Source organism: Homalodisca vitripennis, chromosome 5 (assembly GCF_021130785.1).
Source record: "Homalodisca vitripennis isolate AUS2020 chromosome 5, UT_GWSS_2.1, whole genome shotgun sequence".
In the NCBI taxonomy this organism is placed as follows: Eukaryota; Metazoa; Arthropoda; class Insecta; order Hemiptera; family Cicadellidae; genus Homalodisca; species Homalodisca vitripennis.
Window position 1 is genome coordinate 139299796 of NC_060211.1, and position 21786 is coordinate 139321581.

The 21786-nt window shown below is 40.1% G+C and overlaps 1 protein-coding gene across 1 annotated transcript; it reads left to right on the top strand.

Moving 5' to 3' along the window:
- Positions 1-7154: 7154 nt before the first annotated feature.
- Positions 7155-17518, top strand: LOC124363638 (glycine-rich cell wall structural protein 1-like). Its single transcript, XM_046818898.1, has 5 exons — positions 7155-7232; positions 8384-8491; positions 8701-8808; positions 12955-13602; positions 17477-17518. The coding sequence occupies exons 1-5, from the start codon at positions 7155-7157 to the stop codon at positions 17516-17518; spliced, it is 984 nt and encodes a 327-aa protein (XP_046674854.1).
- Positions 17519-21786: the final 4268 nt, after the last annotated feature.

The window sequence follows — 21786 nt, forward strand, 5'->3', positions numbered from 1 at the left end:
TGGTGATTGTGATGAATAGTGGGACAGTTGTTTGAAAATATAAGTTTATTGAAAAATAAGTGTTTGTAGAATATATTAACACATTAACCTAATAAATAAAAAGCTTTTAAATTAACCTAGTCTTAAATGCATGTGGAATTAACGATACACATAAATTAAGGAGGAGGTCTATGAGTGACTTGGATTATGCCTGGGCGTTAGTGGAAATAAGCCATTAATTTGAATTTATTGATAAAAAAAAAAAAAAAAATAATAACTATAGATTGATCTTATATTGTGAAAACTTGATTAAATTGATTTAAAATTAATGTGATTTAATATTGCAAGTAAATATAAAAAAAAAAAAAAAATAGTAAGTAGCTAAAAGGTCAGTTTCACCGGCTTACTTCTGCTATCAGGTCAAAGGGCCCAATTAACTCCGATCTCCTTAGGAATTAAGTACCATAATTAATTAATTGTATCTGGTTTGACTTGTAAACTTTTGTAAGAAGATAAATCCTAGTATAACGACGAAAATTGATTGGACTTAGAATAATTCAACGTAAACGCACCTAGTATGCGGGGAAGAATAGTGCAATTCCAATTTTCGGAAATAATCGTGTTTTTGGGCTAAGGACTTAGCCGAATTTTCAGAAAAGTGGGAATTTCCTTAAATCTTTAACAGACGGCTTGTGATCTTTTGAGATTTAAATATGTGGATTTAATTAGGCTTTTGCCGCGATGGGACTTTGGGAATTCGCGCTGGGAATCTTAACAGCATCCTAGTAAACTTTTAATTGGACTTTAAAATTTTTTTATTTTTAATTATTTTCTCTTAAAAACCCGACAACGTACGGACTCTGTTGTGTGAGCCCCGACGGACGCAGTAATAAATTAATTGGGATTTATAAATTCATCTTCTTTATTTTTTTTATTGATGGGGACTTAGGGAATATACCTCGTTTTGTAATTTGAAGGAAATAATTACATGGATTAGCCTGTTCGGTAGATGTTTTGTTCTTTTTCGCTTTGGAATCTAGTATCGGCCATCAACATGAATCCCTACTTTTTGATAAAAGAAGAAAATCAATACGAATTGAAAATCCGCGGTCAACTTACGACCGGTAGTGCAGAGGACTTACGGAAACGGTTGACTAAATGTGTCAAAGCCAACATGCCCGTTGACTCGGCTGTTTTGGCATCTCTGGACGTGGAAGAGGAGTTAGAGGCCTGCGAGGCCAAGCTGAATCGATTATCCACCTCCATCGACGAGACGAGGGAGACTATACTGATACAGAAGGCCAGCGGCTTCAGGCCCGTTTATGGCATAACTACCTCAGGATTCAACGTATCCCAGTAGCAACCGAGGCGGATGAGGAACGCCAGCGAAAACTTATTAAACGAGACGAAACGCTTTTGTGATGCGGCTACCGAGCAAAAGGGCGCGGTGGAAGATAAGAGTGAGAATGATGGGAAATTGATGGATAGTGAGCCGGCAGTTGACCAAATGCACCCGCCTCGTGTAACCGCGCCCGTGGCGGCGAGTCGAGCCAATGTGGAAAACTCAGCACCAAGCCCGGCTGACCAACATGCACCGCTGGTCAGTCCAAGCGCTATACCACCGGCGCCACACGACTCGTATCAACGCACCCGAGCCGTGCCTGTCTATAAATGGGGGTTGATGTTTGACGGAAGGTCACAAAGCGTGGGGGCATTCCTACAACGCGTTTGAAGAACTCCGAAGAGCTAGGGGCGTGACTCCTACCGAACTTTTTGAGTCCGCTGTGGATTTGTTCTCAGGATCAGCCCTAGTGTGGTATCGATCCACAATAGGCCGGGATAAATACCTGGGAAGAGTTGTGTCAGGACTTAGAAGTAGTCTTCCAGCCGCCCAACCATGACATCCGGTTGCAGCGGGAGATTTTTAATCGCATGCAAGGGGAGACCGAGTCAATCGATCTCTTCATTGCGGCGATGGAAGGGTTGTACGGGCGACTGGCCACCAATGTGCCCGAAGAAACCAGGCTGCGGCAAATGTATCACAATCTAAATTCCCAACTACAAGATAGGTTAGCCTTGTTTGATGTCACATCAATCGAGCAGCTACGGAAACTAGGTCGAAAGGCAGAAGCGGGACGTTACCGGTCAGTAGAACAGCGCAATGTGCACAGGGACCACGACGTGATGGAGCCGGACCTAGCTTACACACCTGTAAGGCGTAGGCCAACGAGCGACGCTGCACACCCTCAATCAGATAGGAAAATATTCCAAACAACTCGGGAGGCTGACGTAACTTGTTACAACTGTCACGAAAAAGGGCATATGTCGAGAGAATGCAAAAATAGAAAAAGGCCGCCCCTTGATAGGCTAGCATGCTGGCGCTGTAATAAAGTAGGCCACATACAGCGAGATTGTCATGTTAGGCTGAACGCAAACGGCCCTCGTTCGGGAAACGAGGCCGGGGTAAGTGGGAGCGCCGCCATGACACCCCGCAAGTAAAAGGATGCTGTCAACCGACAGCTTCCGAAGGCGAGATTAGTGATCAGGTACAACGCAAAAAAAATGTTACCGCCCAAAAGGATATAAGAGTAGTGCCTGTAGTTCGTGAACTTGTTGACGAGTTAGTGGCAATTGGTCGGATTGAAAATGCGGAGGGTAAAGTTTTTAATCGATACAGGAGCGCAGGTGTCCTTATTGAAGCGTGGAGCCTCCTCCGCCGACCTTTTAAAAACAGATGTAGTATTAAGAGGAATCTCTGGGAAGGTACTAAAAACATATGGTCGCCAGCGAGTAACCTTGAACCTAAAACCGGGAGTTCAAGTACCAGGAGATTTTGTGGTGGGAAATCTGCCAAAAGGCTATTTAGCGGTGCTGGGCTGTGATATGTTAGGTCAAGGGAACGGAGAGATTAGTATAGAACGCGGCGTGCTCAGGTTATCGGGAAAAGACATTTGGCTGAACCGCATAAGAAAAGGGGAAAACCGTGCCGGACCCAACCGCAGTGCTTCCGGAAGCGAGCAGCCGAAGCCACAGCGTTATGTGTTTTGTTGCAACGAGGTCAAAATCCCACCACGTTGTGAAAAAAGTTGTTCGTGTCAAAATTAGTCGCCTTACCACAAAACTAAACGAGTTGGAAGGCGCAGAAGTGATGATTGAGCCCGGTGAGTTTATAATGCATGGCGTCTACATAGCCCGGACTTTAACAAAAATAAAACAAAATTGTTGTTGGATCAAGACCGTGAATGTGAGCGCTGAGGAAGTCACGTTGGTGAAAAATTTAAAACTAGGGACCCTTGTTAGTGATATTGATCCTGTGGAGAATGAACATTCTAATCGGCGTAAATTGGTAATTTTTAGCCGACAGCCATGGTAGGGCCTGCAGAGTATTATATCAGAGAGACTGCCCGGAAACGTTGAAGTAGAAGTTTTTTTCTTGCCTAACGGTAAATTGAAACACGTAACATCAAGATTAGGCAATTTGCTAAACAAATTGACTTCCAATGACTCAGTAGTTGTAATAGGGAGGAACAAATGATGTAGATAAGTCGATGCCTTATCCGTTGACCTTGCAGCAGGCTTTTGTAACCTTGCCGGCGGGATGGAAAGCCAATGTCATCGTGCTCTCCATATTTGATCGCTATGACACGGATCTTAAGGCTGAACTGAGTGACGCGAATGGCCTCCTCAAGGGCCATCGTTCAAAATTTAACGAAGCAAAGCAAGGGAAAAATTGATTTCTTGGATTTAAAAGGAAAACTAAACCGACGCTGGTATACGAGGCACGGACTGCATTTGAATGAGGAGGGGAAGTTAAATTTAGCAAGACTTATTAAGGATAAGGTTATATTGAACCATAAAGTAGCGGAGGTAAGAGTCGGAAGAGTTGAACGGTGTGATGAGGCGGAGTTGGAGGCGTGCATAGATGCAAAGCTGGCCCATCTTCTCATTAGAAGAACGGGCTCAGTTGAAAGCCACCCTCCTAGAGTTCGGCCATGTTTTAGATTGCAGAGACAACCAACCCCTTGGTTGTACGTCTGCTGTCAAACATATAATCCGAAGTGGGGACGTTGCGCCCATCTATAAGAAAGCCTACCGCGTACCACACCATCACAAGGCCACGCTCGACAGTCTCATCCAAGACCAGCTGGATAAGGGCATAATTGTCCCTAGCCAGAGCCCATGGGCTTCGCCAGTAGTACTGGTGCCTAAAAAGTCCCCGGAACGGTACACCCAAGATGAGATTCTGCGTTGATTACAGGGGGTTGAACGCCGTAACTACCCCCGATGTGTACCCTCTCCCTAATATCACGGAGGACCCTAGATTCGTTGGGTGGCTAGTACGGTTTTCACCACTTTAGACCTTCGGTCAGGGTACCACCAGATCCAAGTCGACGAAGAGAGTAGGCCCAAGACCGCCTTCAATGTGCCGGGAGGGCACTATGAGTACCAACGCATGCCGTTTGGGTTAAGCACCGCCCCCGCTACATTTCAAAGATTAATGGACTCGGTTTTAATGGGGTTGAAGGGTGAAAAATGCCTTGTCTATTTGGATGATATAGTTCTATTCTCCCAAAGACCTGCCTTCTCACCTGGAAGCCATAAGAGAGGTATTCTCTAAATTGGAGGGGGTAAATTTGATGGTTCAATTGAGTAAGTGTAATTTTGCGGTTGACGAAGTAAATTATCTTGGCCACGTTATAACAAAGAGGAGGGGTAGGACCGGATCCGGGCAAAGTTAATGCTGTGCGCGATTTTCCTGCGCCGAAGACCGTTACAGACGTCAGGTCATTCTTAGGCCTCTCTGGTTACTATCGCCGTTTTATCGACAGCTATGCTACAATCGGTCGGCCACTTTTTGAATTAACAAAACAGGGCCACGAATTTGTATGGACGCCCGAATGCCAGGAGGCCTTTGATCAGCTGAAACAAAAATTGATCTCAGCACCTGTGCTAGTGTACCCGGACTTTAATAAACCTTTTATATTGGCCACGGATGCGAGTATGTTTGCCTTGGGAGCTGTTCTATCGCAGGAGATAGATGGAGAGGAACACCCTGTAGCCTACTGCTCCAGGACGTTGTTTCCGGCAGAAAAGAAATTACTCGACCACTGAGCGTGAGCTGCTTAGCTTGGTCTGGAGTACCAAGTATTTCAGGTGCTACCTATTGGGCCGCCCTTTTAAAGTCATTACTGATCATGCTGCTCTAAAGTGGATGCTTTCACTTAAAGACCCTAGCAGTAGACTGATGAGATGGTCGTTAAGGTTAGCAGAATTCGATTTTACCGTAGGTAGAACACAAAGCCGGTAAAAAGCACAGCAACGCAGATGGCCTCAGCCGGACGGTAACAAGCGATTACAAAGGATGTGCTCCCCATTGTTAACCTTGACGTACTAAGGACGCGACAACGAGAAGATCCAGTAGTGCAAGGTTTTGCGCCAGGCTAAGAGCTTTCGCATGAGTCCGGAGAAGATCCTGTACCGTCCTGAGTTCGGGTGAGCAGAAGATCGTAGTACCGGCATCCCTAGTACCGGAAGTTATTCGGTTGAACCATGACTTGCCTACCGCCGGACACGCCGGGGTAGCAAAAGACATTGGAACGGGTACGGCAGAAATTTTGGTGGAGAAAGATGGATAAGAACGTACTGGATTACGTTAGGACGTGTCGTAGTTGTAGTCCAGCGGACAAACTATGGAAAAAACCAAAGCACCTCTAGGAGAAGTTTTCAACGAACCCCGAGAACCATTTGAAGTAATCGCAGCCGACATAGTGGGACCGTTGCCCCTTAGTGAGTCTCGTAACGTGTATATATTTTAAGCGTAATGGATCATTTCTCGCGATATTGCGAATTTATTCCGTTACCTGATCAAACGGCAGAAAGTGTCGCGCGGGCACTCGTACAGCGTGTGATAACCAAGTTTGGCGTACCAAAAGATCCTTATATTACCGACCAGGGTGCGAACTTTACCTCTGATCTAATCAGTCAGCTCTGTAAGTTCTTACATGTTCGTAAGATACAGACTACAGGATTCCACCCTCAGTCGAACGGCCGTTTAGAAAGAGTGCACTCGACTATTGCGCGTATGTTGAGCCCATTTTGTGAATCGGCATCAGACCGATTGGGATGAGTACCTCCCTTACGTCACGATGGCATACAACTCCCAAGGTCATGAGTCGACAGGGTTTTCCCCGTTTGAAATGGTTTTTGGCCGGAAGATGGAAATGCCCATGGAGGCTGACCTGACCATCACTGAAAGCGATGATCTTTACAATGATCATGTGGAAACCCTGCGAAGTAAGCTCAGAGAAACGTTTGAAATTGCCGAGAAACGGAAGATCGCAGCTCGCAGCCGTTATGAGAAGCAATACAACAAGAAGGCTCGCGAAGTGAACTACAACGAAGGGCAGATGGTCCTGTTGCACGTGCCTAGTATAGGTAGGCATCGGGTTAAAAAGTTGTTCGAAATTATGGAACGGACCGTACAAAATAGTTAAAGTACTGTCCCCGTTGAATGTGGTGTTAAAAATCCGGAAAAGAGAGGTGACAGTCCATGTAAACCGGATCAAGCCCTGCTTGGGAAGAGCTTCCGTGCCTCCCCAACAGGCTGAGTATCTAAGCGACCCTAGGCCTCGAGATGAGGATGACAGGTTAGATGACGACGATGACGAGGAGGAAGAAGAGATCAATGGTGATCCACCTCCAGACATTGATGACGTAAAAGTTCAAGCAGGTGCTCCGAGGGACCCAGCAGCGGTCGCCGGGACCTTCCGATGAGTTGCAGCGCCCAAAGAGAAACAAGCGTGTACCTGCGCGGTTGGGAGACTTTGTTAGAATCTTGAATCTATCTTTGGTGGATAAGCGGTAGTTTAGTCGCTACGTAGCCCGGGATTAGGCGAGATGTCAACTTTATTTTTGCTGTATAAAATACCATTGCCTCTGTTATAGGCCTAATTGGCATGTTATTTACGCTTGGAGTCGCCTGGGGGTTTTCACCGAGGTGTCGTCTTCGAAAAAGGAGGGAGATGTGCTCCTCACTGACAGCCATTGGACCATAGTGATGCAGTACAACTTCACGGAAGTAGAAGAGGAAAACCAGAACCTAAGTATATTGCTATTCAAGGTAAAAAGGTCAGTACGATGAGTTCTTTCAAGACCTCTTAGCGGGGAATGTAAGCATGCACTCTCCGGTACGAGGATTAGAAGCAGGATTCAGGTACGAGTATGTAGGTTTGCAGCAGCTGGTAGCAGACTACGTCGGCCAAAACCAGTGACTTGACTACCTTAGTATCTAGCACTCGGCAAAAGCGAGGCTTAATCGATGCGGGAGGCCAGGTACTAAATTTCTGTTTGGTACTGCAACGGATAGTGATCTGGAATTAACCAATAGTAGGATAAATGAAATAAGAAAATCTAAGTGATGACCTTTCCCATAACACTAGAGACCAAATAACCGTTTTAGGTAATATGCAATCGGAAATTTCCAACCATTCTAGAGCAATAAAACAAAATTATCTCTACCATAAAAGAATATCACGAGGTGATGCACATAACTATGGCCCGTAATTATATCAGAGAACTTATATATGCCAAACCAGTTGAGAACCCTTTTTTCAGTATTTGAAGCTGAACTCAGCCCTTTCGGAGGTTAAAGATGCTATTAATCTAGCTGTCCAGAGGATGGGCCAGGCTTCACCTGGCCATTGAGGATCTAGCTGCCGGAAAAAATGACCAGTAAACCTGTTGCCTCCCCATCAGTTCTTGAAGGTCCCTGACTTCCGTGGAAAACGTAATACCACCTCCAGTAAAATTGTTTTTAGATGTAAAATTTAGAGAATTTGCATAATTTCTACAAATTTGCCACAATACAATCATATGTAACGAATTCTCAATTGAGGGTATTAATTAAGCTACCCTGAAAAAATGATAATCAGTTGTTTGAAACTTTCAATGTGATAGTTTATCCCGTTTAACGACCCTTCACTCGCAAAGTGGGTGAAATGGGAAGTGGCAGATCAAAAAACTTGTGATTAGTAAAGACAGGCAGACTTATTCAGTTTATTCACCAGAAATCTTTTGCAAGGGAATGTAAATTTGGCAAACTCACGGTTGTGTCCGTTGTCAGACGCCTTATTAAGCGTCTACAAACGACCCAACTGTGTAGTAGGATTTATTAATGAAAGAGCACGTAACGTTATGTAGTTAGAAAGTTGATATCTGGCTTACAGTCCCCCGTTCTAATTAGAACACCTACCCGCTGGCTCTACGCCACATCAAAAGAAACACGAGTTATATTAAATTGTTTTGGGCGTGATGCAAAACCTGAATGTAAGTGCGATCACCCTGAAAGGTGAGGGTGAAATACCGAAGCAAGACAGATTATGATTCTGATTGCTGATGGCTATAGGGTGCCTGCCCGAATTTATCGGCAGCTCCTCGTATTCGAGTGAATTTGGAAAGATTCTTTTCCCAGGAAGTTGATGGGATGTACAGTAGTGAAGAATACAGCTTACTGGTACATGGATGTAAATGAAACTTTGAAAGTCCTGCAGGGACTAGATGATCAGCTGGGCACCCTAAGTGTTAAAGAATATTCCCTAGAGGGTTACAGTACAATTACTTAGGTCCCACTATCACAGACGGATGGTTTATCAAGTATGCAAACGTTTTAGTGGTACGTCTCTTGTTGTGGTGTTAATTAACTGTTGTTGTTCTGTTGCTAAGATGGAGGGTGCGAGTTGCCGACCCTGCTCCGTGCCGCCCTGGGAGGTAGCACACAGCATCCGCAGGTCCGCCCAGACAGAGTCGCCTCTCCAGACCCTCGAGGAGACTGTACGCACTGTTCCTAGATCGGATGCTGATCAAGGCGAAAATTGATCGAGACCCAGAGTGGGAGTAATGTCAACCCCACGAACCGCAACTGACGTCAAAACTGACCGTACGTTTAATCTAACAAGGAGTGGAAAGTTGGGCCCTGGACACTTTAAGTAAGTGTGAAATTAGTTGCAAACTTTCAACTTCATCGGGATGTGTGTATGTGTATTACTTTGAAAAAAAAAAACCGGAGATCAACCTGTGTCGAGAGACTGAACGAGTGCTTCTGGATTCTTAGTCGTAGAGACATGGTGGAAGATGGGATTGGGGATCCCCTAATATGTTTGTTGATGTTCTCTGTATGCTGACCACTTGGTTTTGACTTGTGTATGTATGTTTAACGCAGACTGGTAATGGCAGGAGTTACTATAATTCCTTGAAACATAATTCCTATTAAAGTAAATAGCATATCCTAAGAGGATCAAGAATGCTCGAGTCAAACTGGTATCTATGGGAAGGTAAAGCCGGCACCCCTGAACCCAAATACCCTTTCCTTTCAACTCCCCAACCGGACTATAGATAACACTGAAACAGCTCGAATAACTTTCCTAAATTTAAAATGAAAGTGGCATTCCAGTAATAACGCCTTTGAGAGTGTCTTGCTAAGGGATTTTCCGGACCCCATTAGCAAGACAGAAAAGATGTCTTTACCAGGTCTGCAGAATTGTATTAACATAGTAGGCAGGGTATTAACCCTTGTGTTTATTTCATATTTTATGTATTCACTGAAAATTTAACTGTTATTTTAAGGAATTTTTGTGTCACATGTAAGTTTGAAATGGGGTTAGACTTGTTAGAAGCTCTAAGGCACCATTAGAATGTAAAGGCCAGTAGGAGGAAGGTTATCGGTGAGCCTTCCCTGCTCCCAGGGGTAAGCGAGGTGAAAACCATGGGGTGCCCCCAGGTCCACAAATGCCCTTATAATACCAAGCGTGGGGGGGCGGAATATTGTAGTTGTAGTTTTTTCTTTTTTTTCTGTGTTGATATTCTTTTGTGAGTTTTGAGAGGATTTTGAGGAGTATGGGGACAGTGTCCTCCTGTCGTTTGTTTGTTCGGAAGAACGTCAACGTTATGCCTATAAAACTAAATGATGGTTTTGTGAACCGCCTTCCAGAGTCCCCCCACGCATTTACAGTGTAAACGGCTATCCAGCCACTAGTTTTAAGTCTTTTCACAGGGCCCTTAAGGAATAGAGTTCAGAAATTGTTGGTTGGTGCCTTAGCAGCTTGATAGAAATTCTATGTAAGCCTGATGAGCAGCTCCATTTAGTGTTAAGTTTACAATTACTGAATTTCCTATTTTACTGTATCTTTTACAAGGGACCAGTCCGGGTGACTTTCAAAATTAGGGGTGACCAAGGCAACCGGCCCCCAAGTGAAATCTCATGAGGCTTATCCAAGAATGAGGGAGTAGCGTTTTCCAAATTATGATACATGTGCCTGGAACAATTACTTTGTTTATAATTGGTTTTCTTTTAAGGGTAACATGAAGTGCACTAACCCAGAGTGGCAAAAACAAAACAAAAAAATAACGTTTTCGACAGTCACCCTGTTAGCTTAATTTTAATCACATGTTGTATTGTCGCTATTGCGATGCCAATTGTATTTGTTTGTAGGGATGTCATAATGGTTGTTAGACGTTTGAATGTCTAGTAATTCTTAGATCTTAAGAATTCGTTAGCCTAAGGGAGACTGGTCCTTTGACCTTAGTAAGAACTAGGTAGTCTATAGTGTTAAGTTTCTTTCATTTTCTGTTATTCATGACATGTTTTTATTTCTTCTTGTAGAGATCCTAAGTTTTTCTTTTGTAATTGTGTGTTTTTGATATTTTAACTTGGGTGTGTTTTTGGTTTTAAGCCATATATATGTATGTATGTTAGTTCGGTAATAGTATAAAGAGGAGAGACCGTTGTGATAGTGAGTAAGAGAATATTTATGTAAATGTTTGTAAAGAGAGAAGGCCTAAGTCGCGAATAGGTGTCTGAATTTAATTTTCGAGTCAAAAATCCGTCCCCAGTATTAATAGTAATGTTGAAGCTTTTTCAAATTTTCTTTTCCACTATCAATTCAATGCATCTACCTGTGGCATACCAATTAAAAAAAAAAAAAAAAAAAAAAAAGGGAAGGGATCAGATGTAAACTGTGGTGGCAGTTGTACGTTTGGCTAGGATGGGAGGCACAATAAGAACTCTTCGGTACTCTACAAGTACTCAATGCTGAGGGCAGCATGATCTAAAGGTGGGGGGAGTGTGACACCTGGGTGTTAACGCCCCAAAATTTTAAACAAATGAATTAGTTTTAACCTAATACTACGAGAATGTCTTATTGTTACTTTAGTGATTATCTTAACCACCTTTATACTGGTAAGACCTCCACAATATGTAACAATGCTGCCGTACACATCAAGTGCCATCCGGATTAATATAGAAAACATATAGGCCTTAAGGCCACTTCAGAAGAAAAGGGACAGGAGTTCTGCCACACCCTGTATATGCATTTTAAATTGAAGCCCGCGGTGATGCGACAACGCCGGTGTTGTCGCAGCCACGTGTACGGAATGCGCTGAAAATCAGCAATAGTTGTGTTGTACGCAGGCCTTGAGCAGTCTAAAAGCACCACGTACTTTGTTAATTACTAAATGAATCGCCTAGGCGGCAGCACCTCTCAGAGTACCATCCTAAGACGAAACGCCCTCTGATTGGTCCGGAGCCTTGGCGGCGGGGAAGATCGGGCGATGCTGAGGTGATGCACGGAGAGGTCGGCTAACTTGTGCGGAAACACGACAGACGTTAACTTAGGCCCTCTCCCCCCTCTCTCTCTCTCTATCCATATTTTAACTTTTCGGAAGCCAAATTCTAAATTTGTAATTATGTGTTAATCAAAACCTAATTATTTTATTAATCTAATCCAAAGAGTGGTGCTAAATTTTAATAAATCATTTATTGGTTCGACTCCCGTTGTTTTATTTTGAAAGTTTATACAACCTTCCTCGCCATGAACCAAGGAGAAGATCTTTTCGCCTCCCACTGGGCAAAACGAAGTCAACCTACCACAACCAGACAGGAGTCGAAGCTGCGCTATCTCTAACTCAGGCTCAAAATTCCAACGTCTTAGACCATCTCGGCCATCGGCACTCCATGTATTATGTTCTATTATAATACATGTGAAAAAATGGAAATAATATGAGCGTATTTTTTTTATTTCTGTTCAGTTTGATTTACCTATGATGTAACAACAACATTTAACAACTTAAACAATGATAAGTTTCACTGAATTTAAGTTATTTATCGTGTTTCACACGAGCTGAGATGGAATTAATTAAGACGGACAATAAATGTAAACAAACTTTGCTACAAGCAGTACATAAAATTTCAAACCCTAATTTTAAATTTTATTTTGCAAATATTTTGAGGGTAGATAGTCAGTCAAGCTTCCAATCATACAGAAAATATACGTTCTAGTGTTACAAATATAAGAGAATTTTTTATATGAAAGGATTCAGTAACATGTACAAATTTAACTTCTAGTGTAAGAGTTTAAATATTTTAACATTGATTTACTATTTTGCTCTAACCTACTGACAAACTCCGAAAACACCCGTAGTATTACAATAAAATTAAAAAGAGATTACTTTATTAATATAGTGGAACCATTACTTTTTTTAATGTACAAGTCCCAACAGTTAATACGGATATACAAGAACAAGGTACCTTCTCCAGATAAAAGGTACGAAAGTCGCAATAATAAATTCCTGTTGCAGATTTTTATTCTGTCATTAGTAGTACAGTTATTCTTCTTGTTTTCCTAAAAATTTCATCTTATTTTTTTTATGTAGCACCAATTTAATCACAATATAAGAGTTCAAAGTGTGTTGCTAATATTTATAATCCATATATTCTTAATAAATAAAGTTAACTTATTGCTATGTATTTGAATCAAGATTTGTTTTTTAACGTTCAAGGACAATAATGAATTATTTTTCAAGATTTCTCCAAATGTATTAATAATTTTATATTCTTCTAGTTTTTACTATGATTTAAGTTAGATTTGTGAATGTAAACACACGTAATTTTTATATTTAACACATAATGTTTGGGATTTTGAGTGGGGTTTGGGTGGGTTTGGTGTGGGGGGGGGGTGTGGGTTTGGGGGTGGTTGGGGGTTTGGGTGGGGGGGGGGTGGGTGGGTGTGTGTGTGTGGGGGGGGTTGGTGTTGTGTGGGGGTTGGGGTGGGGGGTGGTGGGTGGGGGTTGGGGTGGGTTGGGGTTGGTGTTGTGGGGGGGGGTGGGGGGGGTGGGTGGTGGGGTGGGTGTGTGGGGGGGGGGGGGGGGGGGGGGTGGGGGGGGGGGGGGGGGGGGGGGGGTGGGGGGGGGGGGGGTGGGGGGGGGGGTGTTGGGGGGGGGGGTGGGGTGGGGGGGGGGGGGGGGGGGGGTTGTTGTGGGGGGTTGGGGGGTTGGGGGGGTGGGGGGGGGGGGGGGTTGGGGGGGGGTGGGGTGGGGGGGGGGGGGTGTTTTGTTGGGGTGGGTGGGGGGGGGGGGGGGGGGGGGGGGGGGGGGGGGGGGGGGGTTGGGGGGTTTGGGGGGGGGGGTTGGGTGGGGGGGTGTGTGGGTTTTTTGGTGGTTGTGGGGGGGTTTGGGGTGGGGTGGTGGGGGGGGGGGGGGTGGGGGGGGTTGGTGGTGGTGGGGTGGGTGGGGGGGGGGGGGGGGGGGGGGGGGGGTGTGGGGGGGTGGGGGGGGTGTGGGGGTGGTGGTGGGGTTGTGTGTTTTGGGGGGGGGGGGGGGGGGGTGGGTGTGTGGGGGTTTGGGGAGTTGTGGGGGGGTTTTGGGGGGGGGGGTTTGTGGGGGGTGGGTTATTGTGTGGGTGGGGGGGGGTTTTGTGAGGTAGGGTGGGAGGGGGTTTGTGGTTGAGTGGATGGGGGGGGTTTTGGGGGGGTTTTTGGGTGGGAGTGGGGGGTTGGGGTTGTTTGGGGGGGATATATTGGTTGGGGGGGGGGGAGGGTGGTTAAAAAAAGAGAGGGTGTGTTTAAAAGATAGTGGGGGGTGTTAAAAAGGTAAGGGGGGGGGGGGTAAGGGGGTGGGGGGGGGTTTTTTAGGGGTTTTGGGTAAGGGGGGGGGAGGGTTTGGGTGTGTGGTTGTGTTGTTGTTTGGTATGAGTTGGGTGGTTGATGGGGGTGTGGGGGGGTGTAGGGTGTATGGGTTGTGTGTGTGGGGTGGGAGTAGTAGTATGGGGTGGGGGTTGTTGGTTGGTAGGGGGTTTGGTTAAAAGGGGGTTAGGGTGAGGGTTGGGGTGGTAGGAAAGGGGGGGGGGATTATATGGTATTGTTGGGTTTTTTGAGGGTAGGGGGATGGTTGGGGTTTTTGTATTTGGTTTTAAGGGGGGTGGTAGGGGGAGTGGTAGGGGGTGGGTGGTGTAGATAGGGGGGGGGGGTTTGTGTGTTGTTGGAGGTGGATTTTGTTTGTGGGGTGGGGGTATGGGGTGGGGGGTGGGGGGTTAAAAGATGGGATTGGGGGGGTTGGGGGGGAGGTGTTGGTAGTAGGGAAAGTTGGGGGATGGTTGTTGGGAGGGGTTAAATTGTTGTATTAGTTTGAATGAAATTGGGGGTGGGTTGGGAATTTTGAATTTGGGTGATGTGAGGGGATGTTTTATTATAGGGTTGTGTGTGATGGTTTTTGGGAGAGTGTTGTTGGTTGTTAAAAGGGTTGGGGTGGGGGTGGGGGTGTTTATGTAGTTATATAAGGGGTCTGAGAAGCGTATTTCGGTCGTAAATTATATTTGTATAGCTAATGCAGTTTGACCGATGTTAGTCATACCTGGTGTCAAAGTTGACTTTACGAAAATGGGATACTTCAATAAAAGTAACTAGGATGCGTTTTTTTAACAGTCCTTAAATGTGTGGTAAAAGGTACAGAGGAAAAAGGTCTTTGTGATATATAAATTACACATATGATAAGGCGCTGCATACCTACTATTTGCAAAAATGTATATTTAAAAGTTTATCTTTATCAAAATGTCTTACTTTTATTAATGGACCACCTGTGTGGTCATCGGTGATTACAAAGGTTAAAATAAAAGATATCGATACTTTTAAGATAACTCCTTGACTGTAATAATACAATGTTACCTGTTATCTACACCGCGTATCGCGTAACAGGCTTTTCTGAGGTTCCATGCAAAATTAATAGATCGAAACTATAATTTTCATCCTCAAAACCTCTATAAAGAATATTTTGTCAAGTACTTATATTTAAAAATTTTCATTTAACAGTTCATGTTTGATACAGTGTTCAAATAGTAAAACTTTCGGTCTTCTAGGGAGATATTACATTGGAAATTGTACGCTGAAATAAAATCTTGTGACTACTTTTAAACGACAATTTTTCTAATTTTTTCCTTACTGAATAATATTTTTAAGGTAGAGAATATATTTTATGTTATTTTTTATTTTTACTTCTACTTTCTACTGTATGATTTTCTCGACTTACTCTTAGCCAATCTATCATTTATTTTGTTTAAAAAATGTATTTTATAATTTCACTTCCTGAATTCCACCATAGTTTACCACGAACCTTATTTAACATATTCACTAAATTCCAGCGAAATATATAATGTAGTAACAAGCGCCATCTTGTAGTAACAATTAAGCTTCATTCCAAGCAAATTGTCAAGTCTATAGGGCCAAATTCTTCTTAGAGATATTTTTGAGGATAGTCTTACAAGTCGACAGACATATAGTAAAAGACATTAAGAAGTCTTTTTATTCAGAGAATACGTATCGAGTTTAATATCTTTTACGTTAAATTGCTGTTGCTGACACACACGTATATAGTGAATACTGGTTCTACATTTTGATGGAGGTTTGCAGCAAGAGTTAATATAATTTGTAATCTTAGGGGTTTGTATAAAAATTAAGCTATACAGTATCTACTTACGTAGTTTGTACTTAAAACTTTTTTACAGTACAATAACCCAACGACAAAAATTTTCCAAGCGTTAGGTCTTATGATACCTGTATCTGCGACATCTCAACAGGATTGTAATTTGTTTTTATGAAATCGGCATAAAATTATTTCTAGTGTTTATATATTATACTAAACAAATCTTTTAAACTTAACTACCCTATAAATAGCTTCAGAATACCAAACCAATGGACAGTGTTATTAAATCATTATCAGAGCATTCTTTATTTAATAATACGTTTAAGCCACATTTAATTTTGAAATTACGACCATTTGCACCCTCTGTTGACTGTTTGAGCTGTCGGAAAGCTTCAGTGGTCCCAAGATATATTGTTAATTGATAATCAGATGTTTTTTAAATTATGGACTAAAGCAAAACTGATCTGCTCATTGCCAAAAATAATCTCTTATGAAACCTATACAGATTCTTGAGTATGTTATACTCACTATTTTACATTTAATCCTCAAGTAAAAATGTTCAAGGTTACCAGTCATACTATTGTAGTATTACATCTCATCTCAGTGGACCACTACCTTGGAGAGAAGCTTCTTTGTTTGCTATTTATGTCCACCGTTTTATCAGTTTAAAACTGGTTTTTCACTATTTAATTTTCCTGTTATAGAACTTGCATCCAGACAATACCACAAATATGAAGGGCCTTGCTCGATTTTGAGACTTCTTGCAAGCCACGTGGCGGCAATCATTGGTTTATACATGAGGTTGGCGTTTGGCCGTATGACGTAAAATGGTTTGAATTTGTGGTTTTACTTTAGTAAAACTTCAATTTTTTACACATGTTATTACAAAATTGTATATATTTTAATTTCTGTTTTGTATTCCTGTTAATTCAGTTTGTATAGCTGAATTTAACAATATCTTTATTCATTTGATTTATATAATTGTATTATTATACAATATTATTGTATGCGAACGTTAAAAGTACTGATTATACCTTTAGATTGAGTATGAAAAGAATCTTAACCAGCCAAACCTACTCAATGAAATAATTAAAAGGCATATTTAATATTCTTCCCACTTCGTTGCAATATTATTAATTGTTATATAAAAAATGTACTATAAGTATATGCCAGAGTTTATGTGTTCATTAAAGATAGCCATTTGTACATTACGTTATATATGTTATTGTAAGTCGGGAGTGCCCACACTACCAACTCTGTGCCAAATTTGTGCTAAAATATCTTTTTTGACATAAGAAAAAACAAACAACCCCCTTTTTCAGTACATTACAGATATTATTAAAAGCATACCTAAATAGCATACTGAGATCTGATAATAAAGAGCCTCTGGAGGTTGCCTAACAAGTAACTTACGACTTAATAGTTTTATTATGTCCAATTCCTTACTTAAAAACACACATCAATATTTATATCCATAAGTATATCCTTTAATTTAATTAAGATAATTATCAATGCATATACATATTTTTGATCAAAGGAGGCATTATCGTATATATTTTATATATACCACTGTGGCGGCGCTATAGAATACTAAAGAAATAAGGAGAATGAGGGTACAAATAAACACCACGCTGATATGAAACATCGAAATACAATAAATTACTATCATTCAACTGATGCCACTATTTATCAGCTATACAGTATAGACATACAAAAGGTATTATTTTTAAAATTCCCTATTGTGTTTTTACAGGAAAATTCCCTCGGTATCGTTCAGCTTGGATGGATGAGATAGGTGTTAAAAATAATTTACAATCCCAGTGGTACCTTATAAACTATTATTTAATAACCGCTATTATTGACTATTATTTGTTTCTATTCGTCATTAACAAAATTTTAGGTAAAGATGTTTCTCCTTGGCTACTAATGGCTTAACAACAAACAGACAAAACAACAAATACAAGAACTTGATTTTTTGTAGTTACAATTCAGTAATTACATATTTCATTATCTTCATGGCATATTCAATACTTTTAAAAAATATTGGAAAGAAATATTTAACTAACAGTTTATTTATATCCTATTAACCTAATAAGTATTACACTGATACATATAAAATGTTACAATTTACAATATTTCAATATATTTAGCAGTAAAACCAGTTTTCACCAGCAACATCGGTTTCATGAGTGTGATATAAGTGGTAGAACTTACACTTAATACGGTTATATTGTTTTATTTCTGTAAATATTTTTTGAGTGGCTCTTTCCTGAGTACATAAGTAGCAATAAAAAATACAATTGCTTCTCTGTCGTAAACATTGTAAAGTAGGAGTACCCTTTACCATGCGTCCTCTTTACATTCTTCGCTAAGGAAGTTTGTAAAATTTCAAATCTATAGCTCGTCTCATTTTAAAAGTGTTCTGCAGGCAATATGTAGAAAAACGTTGTACTTAAACAAAACGGAACTTTTAAATCCTCCCGGCAGAAAAGGGAAAAATTCTGCCAATTCTGAGTCAAAGGCTTCAATAACGTTTTGCCAACTTGAATGGTTTAGACATGCTTAATCATAGGCACTCGTTTAATCTACAAAAAAGTGTTATTCAAAATAAACTTTTGCAGATAAAGGCTTTCTTGTGCTGTCCTGCCACATGATACGTTGGCATATTGTATATTAAATTAAGTATCATAGCAATAATTATATAATCAAAGTTTCTTTGATCTATGATGTCTACCACATTGCATAAACTATATATGGTAGTCAACAATTTATACCACTATAACCTTTACTCTTTTTTATTTTTGAATGCGTAATTAGAATTGTCACATGCTGAAATCGCATATAATTATTAGTAAATTTGTTTAATTTGTACATTTATTTACTTTACTAATTTTTCTCGTTTCTATCATATCATTGTTACCCCATAAGACCCGTGTAAAATTATTCTATAAGGCTTATGCAAACCCCATGGAGTGACATGCAATATCACAGAACTAAGCGTTACACATGCAGAATATAAAGTGTTATCCAAACTTTCATTTCCAATGATCAGTTGTACTCTGAAATATTGTGCAAGCACTTACAAAGTTAGATAGACAGACAGACATAAACTAAATTTGTTAGCCTGTGAAAGTGATAGCCTTCGCTTGCCCTCAGCTAAAAAATTACGTCTATTAAAAATATATGTTAAGGTATATCCTTGTGTAGCAACCTGTTCTATAGTATGGTGGAAAATTGTGTCTTAGTATAGTTTTAAATACAATATGTATTATAATTGGATACAGTGTTAGGAGTGTAATCTTCAAATATATGTTTTAGTCAAATGTCAACCATGTCCGAATTGAATTATCTTTTCAGAGCTGGGTTTCCAGTCCTATTTATATACCCGAAACTGGATTCCTCGTGTATGAAAAGCCGTTGTTGTTCTCATTCGATAGAGCCACCTCAGCTAAATACTGAGTTCCTTAGATTATTCGAGATAAGCCTACACATGGATAAAATAAACCTTTATGTTGTCATAATATATGAGCCTGAGGTAGCATAATTTCGCTATTTGTATTTGTATCGCTTAGCTCCATAACCATATTCAAATTACTTCAATTATTATCGTGGCAAAAATATCAGCCAATAAAGCTATTGGAGGAACACTAAACTTGTACATAAGTAGGTAGCAATCTACAAAACTGAATTACATACAACAGGAGTCTCACCAATAGGGAAGAACAACTCGTGTCTTAAATGAAATGTTACAGAGATAGTAGTTTTTGATACAAAATATGTTTGTTGTAATCACTGAATTTAAGCGCATCACAACGATCTAGAATGATTCGGTTATATTAACATGGTATATAGCTGTAAGTTAGGTTACCTATCCACTAGAGCAAGTAAACAGATTACAGATTTCGTAGCGTAATGATACGATAAAGTTTGACCAAAGAAAGGGAATTTTAAGGAAGAAGTCCTGTTTTTTTTCATTATTATTAATAGAAAAAATTATTAACTTACAACATTTTTTTCAGTTATACCTTGGGAAATGGTTAAGATACTATAAAATAATTCCTTATCACCTTGAATACATTCAGCAGCAATAACACTGTTTGACATTGATATCATATGTAAATAGTATTTATTTAGAGAGGATATTTAATACCTTACAGTATAAAACCTACAGACTGTTAAAGAGAAGAAATGTTTGTAATACAGTTTCGTGATGAAACCATTGCTAGTGCAATTTGTTGTATTGAAACAAAACCACACCGTTGAATAAATCCTAGTAGAATAAGGCTGGGATACACTTGCCACAGAGCTGGCCCGATTGGGCGCGGGTGTTGTTTTATCAGAACATTGTTTTCCTCTATCAGTAACAACTTCTGTTATAACTTTTCTGCTAACATTCCAGTTCAATATTAGTATGAGGTAAATTATTAACACACTTTTAGATGTTTATTATCGCGTCTCGTTGCTAAAACTATTTTTTATATCGCCTAACCCTCCTTAAATTAAACATGCTTACTCGTATTATATATATATATATATATATATATATATATATATATATATATATATATATATATATATATATTTAAAACATACTGTATCGTATTATAAGTTAGTTATACCATATGGTAATACATTCTTTTATTTTACTAGATTTATTTTTATGAGTAAATTTTTCATCCTAGGATTATTAATATATATCACTGATTTAATGACTGTTTAGAAACGTATAGGAGAAATTATAAAAATATAATTTATTTGGCACGATAGAGTTTGCTAATAAGAAATATGCAGTGGATAGTAACCTTCCCAAAAGCCTATAACCAGTTGTGCTGATTACTTATTGCAAACATGAACTAGTCTTTAAATACTAACCTATAACTCTATAAATTTAAATTGTGCATTAAGCTTTAATTTATACATGTGGAGCACCGAATTCGATTATAGTCACTCAATGAAATTGGACCAAGAGTTAAGAATATTTTTAAATAGATTTTACAGGTCAAACATGATGGAAACGAGAAAATTGAGTGGCAGAATAAACGCAAACAAAACAATATCACCATAAGAGGTTCAAACATAAGACATATCAAAACATGTAATGTAACTATACCAACACATATATAAAATCATTTCATATGGACTAGATGTACAGAATTTTATTATTTAAATACTGATATGACACCCAGTTTAATGCACTATGCGAGCTATTTTTGAGAACGAAATCATATGTATGTCTAATATTTTGAATGAAACATGTCTACTATAATTAGTTATAAACTTTGTGTAAAATACTCTTCACGTGATTCTAAATATGTTTATCTGTACCCGAGATGTGTAGTGAGCGAAATGAATGACATATTGGAAATTTGAATGCAGCTTCAGCGAGGCTTGTTACGACATGTGGTGTGGCTTACTGCTCTATTGTATACATGAATATTAATTTGTTTTTGTTTGGCAGAAATTATGCTCTTGAAATAGTGTAACTAAAACTGGATACGCTCTTAACTCTGGGTTTTATGGATGCCTGTATAAATTAATTTCACATATATCTGAACTTTAGTATTCATGTTCATTTCATCAAGAAAAACATTTCTAACTTTTCAGATATTGCACTTGGACTGAACATGTGGCTCAGAAACACGATCTTCCATTCCTGATACAGTGATTCCACGTTGTAGCAACTTCATTGAAAGCATCAGTTCATATGGGATTTGTCCCTTACATGAAATATCTAGTTTTCCCTTTTATCGTTTACAAATCTAGCATATAAGTTATTAATAGTAAATTTGACTTTTTATTTGACTATTTTGTTAATTTTGGGCTCGGATTACAGTAATGAGTTATATTTATAAATAACTTAGGTGTATATTACGTAGGCCTAGTTACTGTATTCTTCCATTTAGAGTGAATATTTGAATTTTGTATAATTTCAAATTGTTTTTGTGTAAATATTTTATATATCACTCCTAAATATTCATCGTAATAAGTCACGGCATAAAAATCAGAAAAGTAGGGATTTACAATTTTAAGACATCAAATTGACTGATAATAAACGAAGCGTCG

What these genes read in the sequence shown, in the direction of transcription:
- LOC124363638 (XM_046818898.1), top strand. Translation starts at nt 7,155, where the DNA reads ATGCACTCTCCGGTACGAGGATTAGAAGCAGGATTCAGGTACGAGTAT. An exon ending in TCCAGACCCTCGAGGAGACT is followed by an intron (nt 8,809 to 12,954) that starts GTACGCACTGTT and finishes TGGGATTTTGAG; the next exon opens with TGGGGTTTGGGTGGGTTTGG. An exon ending in GGTGTGGGGGTGGTGGTGGG is followed by an intron (nt 13,603 to 17,476) that starts GTTGTGTGTTTT and finishes GTGTTTTTACAG; the next exon opens with GAAAATTCCCTCGGTATCGT.